At 45.5% G+C, this 14054-nt stretch overlaps 1 protein-coding gene across 3 annotated transcripts in view; it reads left to right on the top strand.

The window, feature by feature from the left end:
* Positions 1-14054, top strand: part of LOC125625224 (C4b-binding protein alpha chain) — a 106599-nt gene that overhangs the window by 82659 nt on the left and 9886 nt on the right. For all 3 annotated transcript variants that reach the window (XM_075122033.1, XM_075122032.1, XM_075122034.1), the window contains 6 exons: positions 1282-1470; positions 4204-4392; positions 5940-6039; positions 8240-8322; positions 9363-9557; positions 12409-12519. In XM_075122033.1, coding sequence (XP_074978134.1) covers positions 1282-1470; positions 4204-4392; positions 5940-6039; positions 8240-8322; positions 9363-9557; positions 12409-12519 — 867 coding nt within the window. The remainder of the gene's footprint in view (positions 1-1281; positions 1471-4203; positions 4393-5939; positions 6040-8239; positions 8323-9362; positions 9558-12408; positions 12520-14054) is intronic.

The raw sequence follows: 14054 nt of genomic DNA, 5'->3' as shown, positions 1-14054 counted from the left end.
GACAAAGCCCTGGCTGGGATGATTTAATTGGGGATCGGTCCTGCTTTGAGCAGGGGGTTGGACTAGATGACCTCCTGAGGTCCCTTCCAACCCTGATATTCTATTATTCTATTATTCTATGATCTCCTGATTCCCAACGCAATGCACCTTCTCTTAGGCCAAAGGATATTTTGACTTGAGGGATGGAGATGCATAGCTCTGAGTAACATATGGCAATACCTTGCAGCAATGCTCCGTGAGAACAGCATGTTCAGGGGCTTTAGAAGTCACTCTAGGAAGTTTTGATGAGTAAAACTGAAGGGAAATGAGAGATATTGGCAGTTTGTAACTCACGTTGGCAGCAAGAGGCACCACATTGAGCCTTTCCCATCCCTGCTGCAAACCACGGAACTGTTAGAGCTCTTAAAAAAGAAAAAAAGAGAGAGAGAGAGAGAGAGAGAGAACGTTTGTAAAGGGAAGTGGTAGGCAGCTCAATGTAGGGGTTGCTATGGGCTTCCCCTAGAATATATGAAAGGGATCCCAGCAGCAGTTTGCAGGGTAGCCCAACTGATAGTACATGGGCTCTCGCTGTGACAACGTGTAAGTGGGGTAAGAATGTCTTGTCTCTAAAGCTGCAGATTCCTAAATATTGGTTTGGCAAGCTCCTGGCTCTGAGTGGCCAGCTGGTGATGGGAGAATAATATAATGTTCATAACTGCTTTTTGCCTCTTCTTTTTGCCTTAGTCATCATAATTACCCAGGACAAACCCACAACTGTTCCTCCCGAAGGAGCAGAAGGAGCTGGTACTTCCTTCGATAAATTGGAAGAACTTGGATTTGCTAAATGTCTGGAATTTTGGATTCAAAATGTGGCCCACTTGGAGTGTGGGTGGGAGACTGAGAGTTGCTTAGGCGGGAGCTAGTCATGCAGTGGGGACTCAGCTACTCTGTACTGCTAATCCAGTCACTCTCTGCACCTCCACCATTCTTCTGCAGCGTGGTTGCTCTCCCTAGGCTAATTCCTGTCTTAATAACTTGACCTAGCACAGCAGTGAAGACATGCCTTTAGTTTAAACCCCTGGCCGTGTGAAGCTCATCTGTGCTCATAGGCCACTGGAAAACCTGAGGAACCCCCTACAACGGGGCTCACTGACCTGTGGCGGGGCTCACTGACCTGTGGCAGGTCCCTGTAGCATCTAAGGCATGTCAGGATTCTTTTCAACAAAGGCAGCTGGGTGAAATTATTTAAAATCAATATCTTTCCTATTGAAATGAGAGTATGTTCTTATGTTTTTCTGATAGGTCTGTGTGGGACCCCGCCAAGGCTCCGTCGTGCCATCCCCCGTGATACTAATCACACAGGGGGCTTCCCTATCAACGCAGAAGTGACATACAAGTGCGTTGATGGCTGTGTTAAAATCCCTGGAAAGTCGGACACTGTAGTTTGCCTTTCAAACTCAGAGTGGTCAAGCATTGGAGAGTTTTGTGATCGTAAGTATTTTATTTTCTCTGGAACAAATTTGCTCGGGCCACCCTTCGCTGAAGGAAATGTCAGACTTTCCCCCACTGAATAGGTCTACTCAAAATTAGCTTTAATAACTAGTTTCAAGTTCCTTGCTGGATCAGTGACAATATACAGTTAACCTGCTTTTTCAATAATCTTGTTGCAAAGCAGCCTGGGAACATCCATCAGTGAGACGACTTGTGCTTGGTACCCAAATGTGCGATTAAGATTGTCAGGAATGGGAAGTAATTTTATATTTGAGTTTTAACTTCAAAGAAATAGGTGGGGATGCCTCCATCCTCGGGATGCTCATACAGTTTTGCTGCATCACCTGGCATATATGAAATAAAGCTGTTTCAGAAATGATACAGCTGAATAGTACCACTTATATTACTGTATTGCATAAAGGTCCTGGCCAATGGTAGCCAGGGGGGCGGTGCCTGCGGGTGAGAGCTGCACGGAGCTGTTTGCACGCCTCCGCCTAGGACCCAGACCTGCTGCTGGCCGCTTCCGGGGCACAGAACGGTTCACGGTGCCAGGATAGGGAGGAAGCCTGCCTTAGCATCCCCGCTGCACCGCTGACAGGGAGCTGCCCCAGATAAGCCTGTGCCCCAATCCCCCTCCCCAGCCCTGAGCCCCCCCCCAATGGGGGAGGGGAGGCTACTCCTGCACCCCAAACCCCTCATCCCCAGCCACAGCCCAGAGCCCTGCAGCCCTCACCCACGCACCCCAACCTCTGCCCCAGCCCTAAGCCCCTCGCACACCCCTCATCCCCAGCTCCATTGGGGCGCAGGCATCAACAATTTTCTTAACTGGGTCACCAGAAAAAAAGTTTGAAAACCACTGCCCTAAAGAACTCTAAATCCAGATAAACAAGAAGATGCAACAAATGGATGAAACAAATGGGTGCAGGTGGTTGGGGGAGGGAGGGCAGCCTGTTTGCATGTGGATTAGCTGTGCTTGCAGTGTGGCTGGCCTCGTTTCTGGCTTGTGTAAAATAGCAGGGTTCTACAGGCACTACAGCAAAAATAGGGGTTTTTTAGAGGTCAAAGTAGCGGCTATGGAAGAAAGCCTGGAGGTTCTCTGGAAGTGGCTGAAGAGGCGATGGTTGGGTATGCTGGTAGATCTCAGCTGGTAGTTGACATGCCAAGATGAGACCTCTGGTCGGTAAGGCAGGGCTGTGAGGAGATGTGCTTTGAAAGAGAGGATACAAAGCTTATTTTTGATGTGGTGCATAAGGGAGTCCTGGTGGAGGGATGCAAAGAATAGGGGTTTACATAATCTGAAAAAAAGCCAAGTCCATAGAGAAGAATATAAGGGCCTGGACAAGAGCTTTGGCAGTCTGGACTGAGAAAAGCTGGATCTTGGGGAATTTAAGAAGGGAAAATGGCAAGATTTGGATACAGCCGGGACATGGTCAGGCTTGACAAAGCCCTGGCTGGGATGATTTAATTGGGGATTGGTCCTGCTTTGAGCAGGGGGTTGGACTAGATGACCTCCTGAGGTCCCTTCCAACCCTGATATTCTATGATTCTATGAGGGTCCATAGAAAGGGCTGAGTCAAAACTAATGCCCAGATTACAGGCATGAGCAGTTGAGAGGAGGATGATTTTGTTCAATCGGTGGCGACTGAGGATGTGGAGAAGGAAAGATTTGCAAGGGAACACAAGCTCTGTTTTTGCCATGTGCAGTTTAAGCTACTGGCAGGGAATCCAAACGGGAGTTTTGTGAGTGGTCAATATAACAATCACATCCAAAGCTGTGAGAGCAGATCGGATCCCGAAGACAGGATGCAGAAGGAAAAGAGGGTGGGCTGAGGAGAGAATCCTGCCATATTCTTGCTGATGGGGCAGGGGTGGGGGAGAGTTGGAGGATCCACTGAACTAGACCTGAAAGTACAAGATGGAAGAGTCAGGAGAAAAACCGTGAGAGGATGAGTGACAAAAGCCAGTAGATGATGGAATTAAAAGAAGTAGAAATGCTTGATGGTGTCCAAGGCACTAAGAGGTCAAGGAGAATGGGGTGGGGTAGAGGTCCTGGGAATTATGTGAGACTTCAATAAAGTGGAGAGGATGGACACAGCCCGGGGAAGGTCACAAGGTTCAAGCTGAAGACGACCACCATGGTTGTAAACAGAATGTTCAGTTAGAATTGGAGATGAGGAGCAGGGGGGAAATCTGTCTTTCTCTTTCTACATGCTTTAATCTACCAATGCCTTTCTCTCTCTTAGCTCCTTCCTTTTCTCTTTTACTCCTTAGTTTGTATCACCCGCTGCTTGGAGCAGCACCCAGTTAACTTTGTCCAAGTTGCTTGCCTCTCTTCCTTAAAAATAATTGTAAAAAAATCTCCCTTCCCCTACATATTTTGTAAAGCGTCCTGCTCTAATGCTCAGATGCTGTTCCGTGGCTGTACTGTAATAACTGCTGCTGCCTTTAAATAGGGCTACCAGATAGCAACTCTGAATAAACAGGACGGGGGTGGAGGGTAGTAGGCGCCTACGTAAGAAAAAGTCCCAATAAACGGGACTGTCCCTTTAAGAACGAGGCATGTGGTCACCCTACCTCTAAATCATAAACTTTTGGCGAAGGTTTTTTAAAAACGTGTGTGTGTTTATATATAAATAGAAAGCTAAAAGTACAATTTTGATGCTTATCTTCATAGCTAAATCTTTCAGACCCTGTATCTTTTTTTTTTTCTTTTTTTTTTTTTTTTTCGGTTAGATGACTGTGGTGCCCCACCGAGGTTAAAATCTGCTGCCTTAAGTAAGGAAGATGAGAGGAAGAATTACCATCCTAGCGGGTCCACTGTGCGTTATGTCTGTCGTCCAGGATATGAGAGGACCGAACTGACACCTGTCATTACTTGTCTTGAGAATTTAACATGGTCAGAAAGCCCTGAGTTCTGTAGAGGTGGGTGTCTTTTTGGTCACTTTTCTCTCTCCATTGAGCGAGTGGCCCTCTGTGAGCAGACAGGAGTGTTTTGTGTTAAACAGGTGTTTCACATTTCAGCACCGGCTTGTCAGTTTTAGTTTGGAGAAACCTTTTTGTCAGGTTTTGATGTTAAATTTAAATGAAGCTTTGAATGGAGAGAGAAAGCATAGTGAGTACTATTGAACAGTAGACAGCGTTTGCAGCAGTTAAGCTTTTCATTGTGCTTCCCAGCAGCAATCGGAAATCACAAATAATGCAGTAAAGTTAATATCCTATTATGGTAAATATCCATTTAAAAATGGTGAGCACAGTATCCCTGGAAACTATATATGAAGGAGAATAATCGTATTATTTTTGTCATTTCCAAAAATTCACACATTTAAAAATTCTAGCCTCGGACACCACTCATTCAGCACACAGTTCAACCAAACGGAATCACCGTATTAAAAAATAAATACAATATTCAATAACTATATGTATGGCAAAGTTGTTCTAATACCAAAATACATAACAAAACTTAAATGACAAATGGCCCACATTGTGAAGAATACCGTAAGTTTTGGCAAAGCTACCTATATTGAGTCTATATCTGTTGTATTCCCTGCAAAACCCTACGTTAATACAGGATGAGAGGAAGGAGCCAACTGAGTGATCAGCCTTAACCACAGCTCCTTGCATGTATGTGTTATATTCTGTTTGACAAACATGGGCTGTATCTTAATACTGATGTGCATTTCTTGTGCTGTCTTAGATTCAAGTAGTCTGACGTGCCTGATTAGGAACATACTTGATGTATGCAAGAGGCCATATATTTTTATGTGCAAAAATCCTTGTCCACATCAAGGACAGAGATGTTTTCCCAATATACTCATTAGTGCTGTTTGTAGCTTTCTCTGTGGCTCCCTGAATGCAGCATCTCTCTTCTGTTTGGCCTGTGGACATGGTGAATTTTTGAGTGTGTGTTCTTTATGGTAATAAGTGCCTGGCACCAGAGGAAGCGTCACAAATAACTCCCTGTACCAGGTAGGAGGAGTCTCTGCCACTGAAGTTGACAATGTGATATAATTAAACACTTAATGTGGACAATAAGAATATCCACAGTTAAGTAGGGGAAAAAACCCAGACAGGAGAGTGAACTAACTGGACTGTGAGTCTGCCATTGCCACAGTCCACGGGCGGCCAAACTTACTGACCCTTCGAGCCGCATACACATACAACAATCTTCAGACGTTCAAGCGCTGGAGCAGGAGGCGTCTGCTGGGGCTCGGGGCTTCACCCCACTCCTGCTGAAGCCCTGAGATCCCCGCTCTGCTGGGCAGTAGCCCCTAACCCACCACCCTGCCCCAAGGCAGAGGTCCCACCCCCCAAGTATGGTAGGAGGGCTCCGTGAGCTGCTCTTTAACTGTAAAAGAGCCACATGCGGCTTGCGAGCCACAGTTTGGCCACCGCAGCCATAGTCTCTTCTAAGTATGTTAGAGTTTGTTGCAGCAACATAACGTGCTAATAGTGATCTCGTTCTGTGCTAGGGAAATCTTGTGGTGTTCCAAAAGGACCAGAGCATGGCAGAGCTGTTGATGTAACAAATCACCTGTATGGTGCAAAAGTCAACATAATTTGTGATGACGGGTGAGTTTTGGGCAACCGGTGCTGAGTAATTCACAGAGCTTAGTTTGGTGTAGAGCTACAGGGGAAAAGTGGAAAATTAATAATAGAAATTCCGATCTAATTTAAAAACACAATCTGAGCAAGTGCTACAGATCTGCTGTCCTGGCTTCAGGGCTCTATTTAAAAAGTATAACCTTCAAGCTGAATTTGGCCAGGTGTGGATTATGATCCCTCAGTCCTCCAGTTGAAAGATTAAGTTGGGAGGAAGCAGGTGCAGCTACGGTATCATGGGGTGTGCTTCAATTTGTTCAAGCTGCTGTTGGAAAAAACTACCATAATATGTGATTGGATTCTAGTTTCATTGGATTGTGCGGGTACTTTCTGGACATCAGAGTAATTCAGCAGGGAAGCACATGGCATGAGCATGGATGTCTTCGTTTTAATTAATATATCCTTTTGTTTTTCACTGTGTCACCCATTTTGGTGGTATGTGCAGGCAACAAGGTTTAGATCCCTGTGCCGGGATTAGAATGATTGGGAGGGGCTGGTTATGGAATAAATTGCCTAGGGAAGTTGTGGAATCTCTGTCATCGGAGATTTTTAAGAGCAGGTTAGACAAACGTCTGTCCGGGATGGTCTGGAAAATACTTAGTCCTGCCTGAGTGCAGGAGACTGGACTAGAAAACCTCTCGAGGTTCCTTCCAGTCCTATGATTCTCTGTCTTCAAACCCCACAGCGATTGGGAGACAAAGAGAATGCCTTTTCCTGTAGCTGAGCTATCGGCCTACTTCTCAGGTGATGTAATACCAACTAGCTGTTATCAGATATCAAATCACTTTACAAAGGAGGGCAGTATTGTTTACCCCATTTTACAGGTGGGGAAACTGAAGCGCAGAGGGGAAGTGACTTCCCAAGGTCACCCACAGGCCAGAGGCAGAAATGAGAATGGAATCCAAGTTTCCCGAGTCCCAGTCCGGTGGTTTTTCCTCTAGGCAATACTGCATCTGAGTTGTACTCACAAGAATGTCTGAGCCATTGTTGTGATACTTCACATTTTCCTGTGCAGAAGCGTACAGGAGCTGCACACCTTGGAATTGTGTCCGCCAATGAAAACTTTGGGTTTAAGTGGGCTGATGAGGTTTGGACATTGAGAGGTTCAGGTTTGGAAAGAGTGGCAGCAGCGGGACAGCCCTTGGGCAGCTGTCTTCTCGCCCTGTTGTTTCTGCCAGCACAAGAGGCCTTTGCATGTAATGTTCTAAGTTGGAAGAAAAGCAGTAGCCACCTGGCCACAAATGATGTTCATGTCTATCCCTGTTAGCCCCTGCCGTTTCAGCAGACTGGTGAAAGACCCTGCAGAAACCAGCTTTACTAGGGGCACCTCTCATCTGTTTCTCTAAACCTCTTTCCCAAATAAATAAGGCCACGACCTTTAGCCTGTAGTGTTAAAAGAAGTAGTGAAGGTAAGTGACTGCATTGCCAGTATGCAGTACCGTACTTCCTGTGCAAGCATTAGCTAGCGCTCTGGCTAAGTGGGTCTTGGGTGTGGACTGTTGGCAACTCTTTGGTAGAAGAGCAGAGTTAAAATAGGAAGAGGAATGATGGCACTAAACAGGCTGAGCTACTGACTTCCAGAGTGACAGAGATACCCTTTGAGTACCTTTCTCCCCGTTTAGCTGGGGCTGTAATCAAAGGGGTAGAATGACAAAAGCACACATCCGGAACACTGTTCTGCAGATTGGAACGAGGGAGATGTGACACAGCCTCTTACTCTGCAAGCACAAACCTCTTTGACATGCAAACACTTTAACAGTCTGGAAAATTACTAATTTCTTTAGTGTTTTTCAAATTCTAGAACGTACCTAGGGACTTCTTCCACCTTCTGGAGATGTAAGAAATAAGCATTAAAAATGTGGAGAAAAGACACTTACTTGTTGTTTCCCTTTGCTTTAAGGTTTAACAAAGGTATTGCCCAGTAATTCCCAAGCATGTAGCTAGTATAGACTTTGAGGGGAAGGATTTCACCTGCTCACATGGTCTCTGCAGTCTTCAAGCCACCTATTTGCTTGTTCTACATTGACTTTTACCAATCAGCATTCCTTGGTCCAAGGGATCATGTTAGTACTTACAGCAGGAATGACCCTACAGGTCCAGAATTTTGGAAGAGGGGTTATTACAGGAGTAATTAGATAGTTAGGTAAGAAGCTTTTTCTCTTTTCTTTAGGTTCAGATTACATGGGCGGACTTTCATCCAGTGTTTGTGGAAAGGAGATCAAGTTGAATGGAGTCCACTTCCAACTTGCCAAGGTCAGGCTATTTTTATGGATTTAAGAAGGACTCATGATTGGAACTGTTGCAGAGTAACCATTACAGAGCTCACAGAGCTTTCATGTGTGTTTCATATTCACTCAATGTCGATTGTCGATCATATATATATATATTTTTGGGAGCGGGGAAATCTGATGAAAGTGTAGGAGGATCCATTGTGTTGCTGTTGCCTTCTGTGGAAGCCACACTTCAAACAAACAAAAAAACCCCGCAGCCCTCTCTATCCCTACAGAGCACTCCCCTTGAGATTGCTGTCTGGTGTATAGATTCCAACCCAACTAACGACCTCATCACAATTGAACCCAGAACACGGGGATGGTGGAGTTGGATTGGTTTCTCATTCCTCCCCAAATAATCTCTGCTGCTTTTGAAGTCTTTCATCCAACTTTTTTTTATTTAGTGTAATTCCTCCCTGTTAATTATTCTCTTCCCTTCGCCTCAAAACCAACCAACCAACGAACCCTGGGACTCCACACTCAAAATCTCAGGCTATTTCAGAGTGAAATCCAGTATTTAAACTACTTCTTCCCAATTTATTTGCTTTAACTATTTTGTCCTTTTGGACACTACCTGGGGATCTGTCAACCAGGCTATCGCCATCTGGTCTAGAACCAGCTGCAGTCAGAAGGAAAGTCATAATTTAAGCTTTCAGCTTCTGGAACATTGTAGAAGCGCAACTATTGTCTTTCAAGGATGTCAATCAAAGAGCCAAGCTCCTTATATATAATGTGGGGGAGGGATATGGTCTGACAAGGCAGTTATCCAGGATTTGTTTAATGGAGCCAAAATCTTCTAGCTGAACGGATGTTGGGAGTGGAGAAAAGTTTGAAAGCGGAAAGCCTTGTAAATCTAAGGAAGGTAATGCCTCGCATTTTGTTAAAACACAGTACTAATTACACTCTCAAAAGGTTAAATTCCTCCCCAAAAGGGGAAAAAATTGTAAACAAGTGTTTACTTTACAATTCGCCTCTAACTGAAATGTGCATTAATATTCATGATGCCATTCTCTTTTCCTTCAGCGATTACTTGTTCTCCTCCTCCTAATATTGCCAATGGGACACACAATGGCAGCAACATGGAAATCTTTCACTGTAACTCATCGGTAACTTACAAATGTGACCCTAATTTCTCACTTACTGGAGAGGCCTCCATTCACTGTACAACTAAAGATAACATCAATGGAGTCTGGAATGGGTCTGCCCCTGAATGCAAAGGTGACTGCCTGTTTTTTTTGTCTTCCTCTTGTTCTACTTTCTCCCACCAGAAAAAACAATATTTTGGTTGCTAGGCAAACCCATAAACATGAGGAAATTGAGTTAGGCATTAATCCTCTAAAGATATAACTTGTGGGAAACCTGGTTGCTGTGGGAAACATAATCCTGAAGAAATGGCTGTCGCTTCACGTACACCAAAGGAGGAAAAATTAAGATCTCATGGGTAACCTTAATTCTGTGACTTCCTACCTTCTGAGTGCTCTACAATTTTAATAACTTGTTTCTGCTCTGAGTTTTATGTAACTTGTGGGCTTTTTAAAAAGAACAAAGACGTGTATGTGGAAGTAATGTCCCATCCTCTACCTCCATGTGTCATTGAGGTTCGACTCTTGGGCCTAAGGTACTGCAGCATCGACCTCTATAGTTCTTTAACTTGAATTATAATAGGTGGCAGCAGGAGTAAATTGTTATTTGGACCAACCGCTAGAGGAGGATGCACAGCACACTAAAACAATGGATTATATATGCACAAATAGCCTCATTGTGTACACTGCATAGCCAAATATTTAGATTTGGCAAATTCTTTCGGTTAGGCTAAGTGGATGAGACTTGGGTCTGCCAGATTAGAGATCTGGGTTCTCTTCCTAGCTTATGTAACTTTCATTCAGGGAGGATGGGTTGCTCAGTGCGAACTTGGGTTTTGAAGGGCACAGGATTGTTAACAGCAGTCAGTAGAAATAATGAGAGTTGAACTCATCATCTCAATATCTTAATTAATGATCTGGAGGATGCGGTGGATTGCACCCTCAGCAAGTTTACAGATGACACTAAACTGGGAGGAGAGGTAAATACGCTGGAGGGTAGGGATCGGATACAGAGGGCCCTAGACAAATTGGAGGATTGGGCCAAAAGAAATCTGATGAGGTTCAACAAGGACAAGTGCAGAGTCCTGCACTTAGGACGGAAGAATCCAATGCACCGCTACAGACTAGGGACCGAATGGCTAGGCAGGGGTTCTGTAGAAAAGGACCTAGGGGTTACAGTGGACGAGAAGCTGGATATGAGTCAACAGTGTGCCCTTGTTGTCAAGAAGGCCAATGGCATTTTGGGATGTATAAGTAGGGGCATTGCCAGCAGATCGAGGGACGTGATCGTTCCCCTCTATTCGACATTGGTGAGGCCTCATCTGGAGTACTGTGTCCAGTTTTGGGCCCCAAGCTACAAGAAGGATGTGGAAGAATTGAAGAGAGAGCAGCAGAGGGCAACAAAAATGATTAGGGGACTGGAACACATGACTTATGAGGAGAGGCTGAGGGAACTGGGATTGTTTAGTCTACAGAAGAGAAGAATGAGGGGGGATTTGATAGCTGCTTTCAACTACCTGAAAGGGGGTTCCAAAGAGGATGGATCTAGACTATTCTCAGTGGTAGCGGATGACAGGACAAGGAGTAATGGTCTCAAGTTGCAGTGGGGGAGATTTAGGTTGGATATTAGGAAAAACTTTTTCACTAGGAGGGTGGTGAAACACTGGAATGCATTACCGAGGGAGGTGGTGGAATCTCCTTCCTTAGAAGTTTTTAAGGTCAGGCTTGACAAAGCCCTGGCTGGGATGATTTAATTGGGGATCGGTCCTGCTTTGAGCAGGGGGTTGGACTAGATGACCTCCTGAGGTCCCTTCCAACCCTGATATTCTATTATTCTATTATTCTATGATCTCCTGATTCCCAACGCAATGCACCTTCTCTTAGGCCAAAGGATATTTTGACTTGAGGGATGGAGATGCATAGCTCTGAGTAACATATGGCAATACCTTGCAGCAATGCTCCGTGAGAACAGCATGTTCAGGGGCTTTAGAAGTCACTCTAGGAAGTTTTGATGAGTAAAACTGAAGGGAAATGAGAGATATTGGCAGTTTGTAACTCACGTTGGCAGCAAGAGGCACCACATTGAGCCTTTCCCATCCCTGCTGCAAACCACGGAACTGTTAGAGCTCTTAAAAAAGAAAAAAAGAGAGAGAGAGAGAGAGAGAGAGAACGTTTGTAAAGGGAAGTGGTAGGCAGCTCAATGTAGGGGTTGCTATGGGCTTCCCCTAGAATATATGAAAGGGATCCCAGCAGCAGTTTGCAGGGTAGCCCAACTGATAGTACATGGGCTCTCGCTGTGACAACATGTAAGTGGGTAAGAATGTCTTGTCTCTAAAGCTGCAGATTCCTAAATATTGGTTTGGCAAGCTCCTGGCTCTGAGTGGCCAGCTGGTGATGGGAGACTAATATAATGTTCATAACTGCTTTTTGCCTCTTCTTTTTGACTTAGTCATCATAATTACCCAGGACAAACCCACAACTGTCCCTCCCGAAGGAGCAGAAGGAGCTGGTACTTCCTTCGATAAATTGGAAGAACTTGCATTTGCTAAATGTCTAGAATTTTGGATTCAAAATGTGGCCCACTTGGAGTGTGGGTGGGAGCTTCAGAGTTGCTTAGGCGGGAGCTAGTCATGTAGTGGGGACTCAGCTACTCTGTGCTGCTAATCCAGTCACACTCTGCACCTCCACCATTCTTCTGCAGCGTGGTTGCTCTCCCTAGGCTAATTCGTGTTTTAATAACTTGACCTAGCACAGCAGTGAAGACATGCCTTTAGTTTAAACCCCTGGCTGTGTGTAGCTCATCTGTGCTCATAGGCCACTGGAAAACCTGAGGAACCCCCCACAACGGGGCTCAGTGACTTGTGGCAGGTCCCTGTAGCATCTAAGGCATGTCAGGATCCTTTTCAACAAAGGCAGCTGGGTGAAATTATTTAAAATCAATATCTTTCCTATTGAAATGAGAGTATGTTCTTATGTTTTTCTGATAGGTCTGTGTGGGACCCTGCCCAGGCGCCGTCGTTCCATCCCCCGTGATACTAATCACACAGAGGGCTTCCCTATCAACGCAGAAGTGACATACATTGCAGAGTTTTGTGATCGTAAGTATTTTATTTTCTCTGGAACAAATTTGCTCGGGCCACCCTTCGCTGAAGGAAATGTCAGACTTTCCCCCGCTGCATAGGTCTACTCAAAATTAGCTTTAATAACTAGTTTCAAGTTCCTTGCTGGATCAGTGACAATATACAGTTAACCTGCTTGTTCAATAATCTTGTTGCAAAGCAGCCTGGGAACATCCATCAGTGAGACGACTTGTGCTTGGTTCCGAAATGTGCGATTAAGATTGACAGGAATGGGAAGTAATTTTATATTTGAGTTTTAACTTCAAAGAAATAGGTGGGGATGCCTCCATCCTCGGGATGCTCATACAGTTTTGCTGCATCACCTGGCATATATGAAATAAAGCTGTTTCAGAAATGATATAGCTGAATAGTACCACTCATATTACTATATTGCATAAAGGTCCTGGCCAATGGTAGCCAGGGGGGCGGTGCCTGCATGTGAGAGCTGCATGGAGCTGCTTGCGTGCCTCCACCTAGGAGCTGGACCTGCTGCTGGCCGCTTTCGGGGCACAGAACGGTTCACGGTGCCAGGATAGGCAGGAAGCCTGCCTTAGCATCCCCGCTGCACCACTGACAGGGATCTGCCCCAGATAAGCCTGTGCCCCAATCCCCTTCCCCAGCCCTGAGCCCCCCCAAAACCTGGAGCCTATTCCTGCTCCCCAAACCCCTTATCCCCAGCCAGAGCCCTGACCCCCTCGTACACCTCAGCCCAGAGAGCCCCACACACCCTGAACCCTTCATTCCCAGCCCCGCCCTGCAGCCCTCACCCGCACATCCCAACCCTCTGCCCCAGCCCTAAGCTCCTCCCACACCCCTCATCCCCAGCTCCGTTGGGGCGCAGGCATCAACAATTTTCTTAACTGGGTCACCAGAAAAAAAGTTTGAAAACCACTGCCCTAAAGAACTCTAAATCCAGATTAACAAGAAGATGCAACAAATGAATGAAACAAATGGGTGAAGGTGGTTGGGAAGGAAGGCGGCCTGTTTGCATGTAGATTAGATTTTAGAGGTCAAAGTAGCAGCTTTGGAAGAAAGCCTGGAGGTTCTCTGGAAGTGGCTGAAGAGGCGATGGTTGGGTATGCTGGTAGATCTCAGCTGGTAGTTGACATGACAAGATGAGACCTCTGGTCGGTAAGGCAGGGCTGTGAGGAGATGTGCTTTGAAAGAGAGGATACAAAGCTTGTTTTTGATGTAGTAAAGAAGGGAGTCCTGGTAGAGGGATGCAGAGAATAGGGGTTTACATAATCTGAAAAAAAGCCAAGTCCATAGAGAAGAATATAAGGGCCTGGACAAGAGCTTTGGCAGTCTGGACTGAGAAAAGCTGGATCTTGGGGAATTTAAGAAGGGAAAATGGCAAGATTTGGATACAGCCGGGACATGAGGGTCCATAGAAAGGGCTGAGTCAGAACTAATGCCCAGATTACAGGCATGAGCAGCTGAGAGATGATTTTGTTCAATCGGTGGCGACTGAGGACATGGAGAGGGAAAGATTTGCAAGGGAACACAAGCTCTGT

The sequence above is a fragment of the Caretta caretta genome, chromosome 21, assembly GCF_965140235.1.
Source record: "Caretta caretta isolate rCarCar2 chromosome 21, rCarCar1.hap1, whole genome shotgun sequence".
NCBI classification, from domain to species: domain Eukaryota; kingdom Metazoa; phylum Chordata; order Testudines; family Cheloniidae; genus Caretta; species Caretta caretta.
The sequence above is the reverse complement of the archived record's forward strand: the minus strand, read 5'-3'. Positions and strand labels throughout refer to the sequence as shown.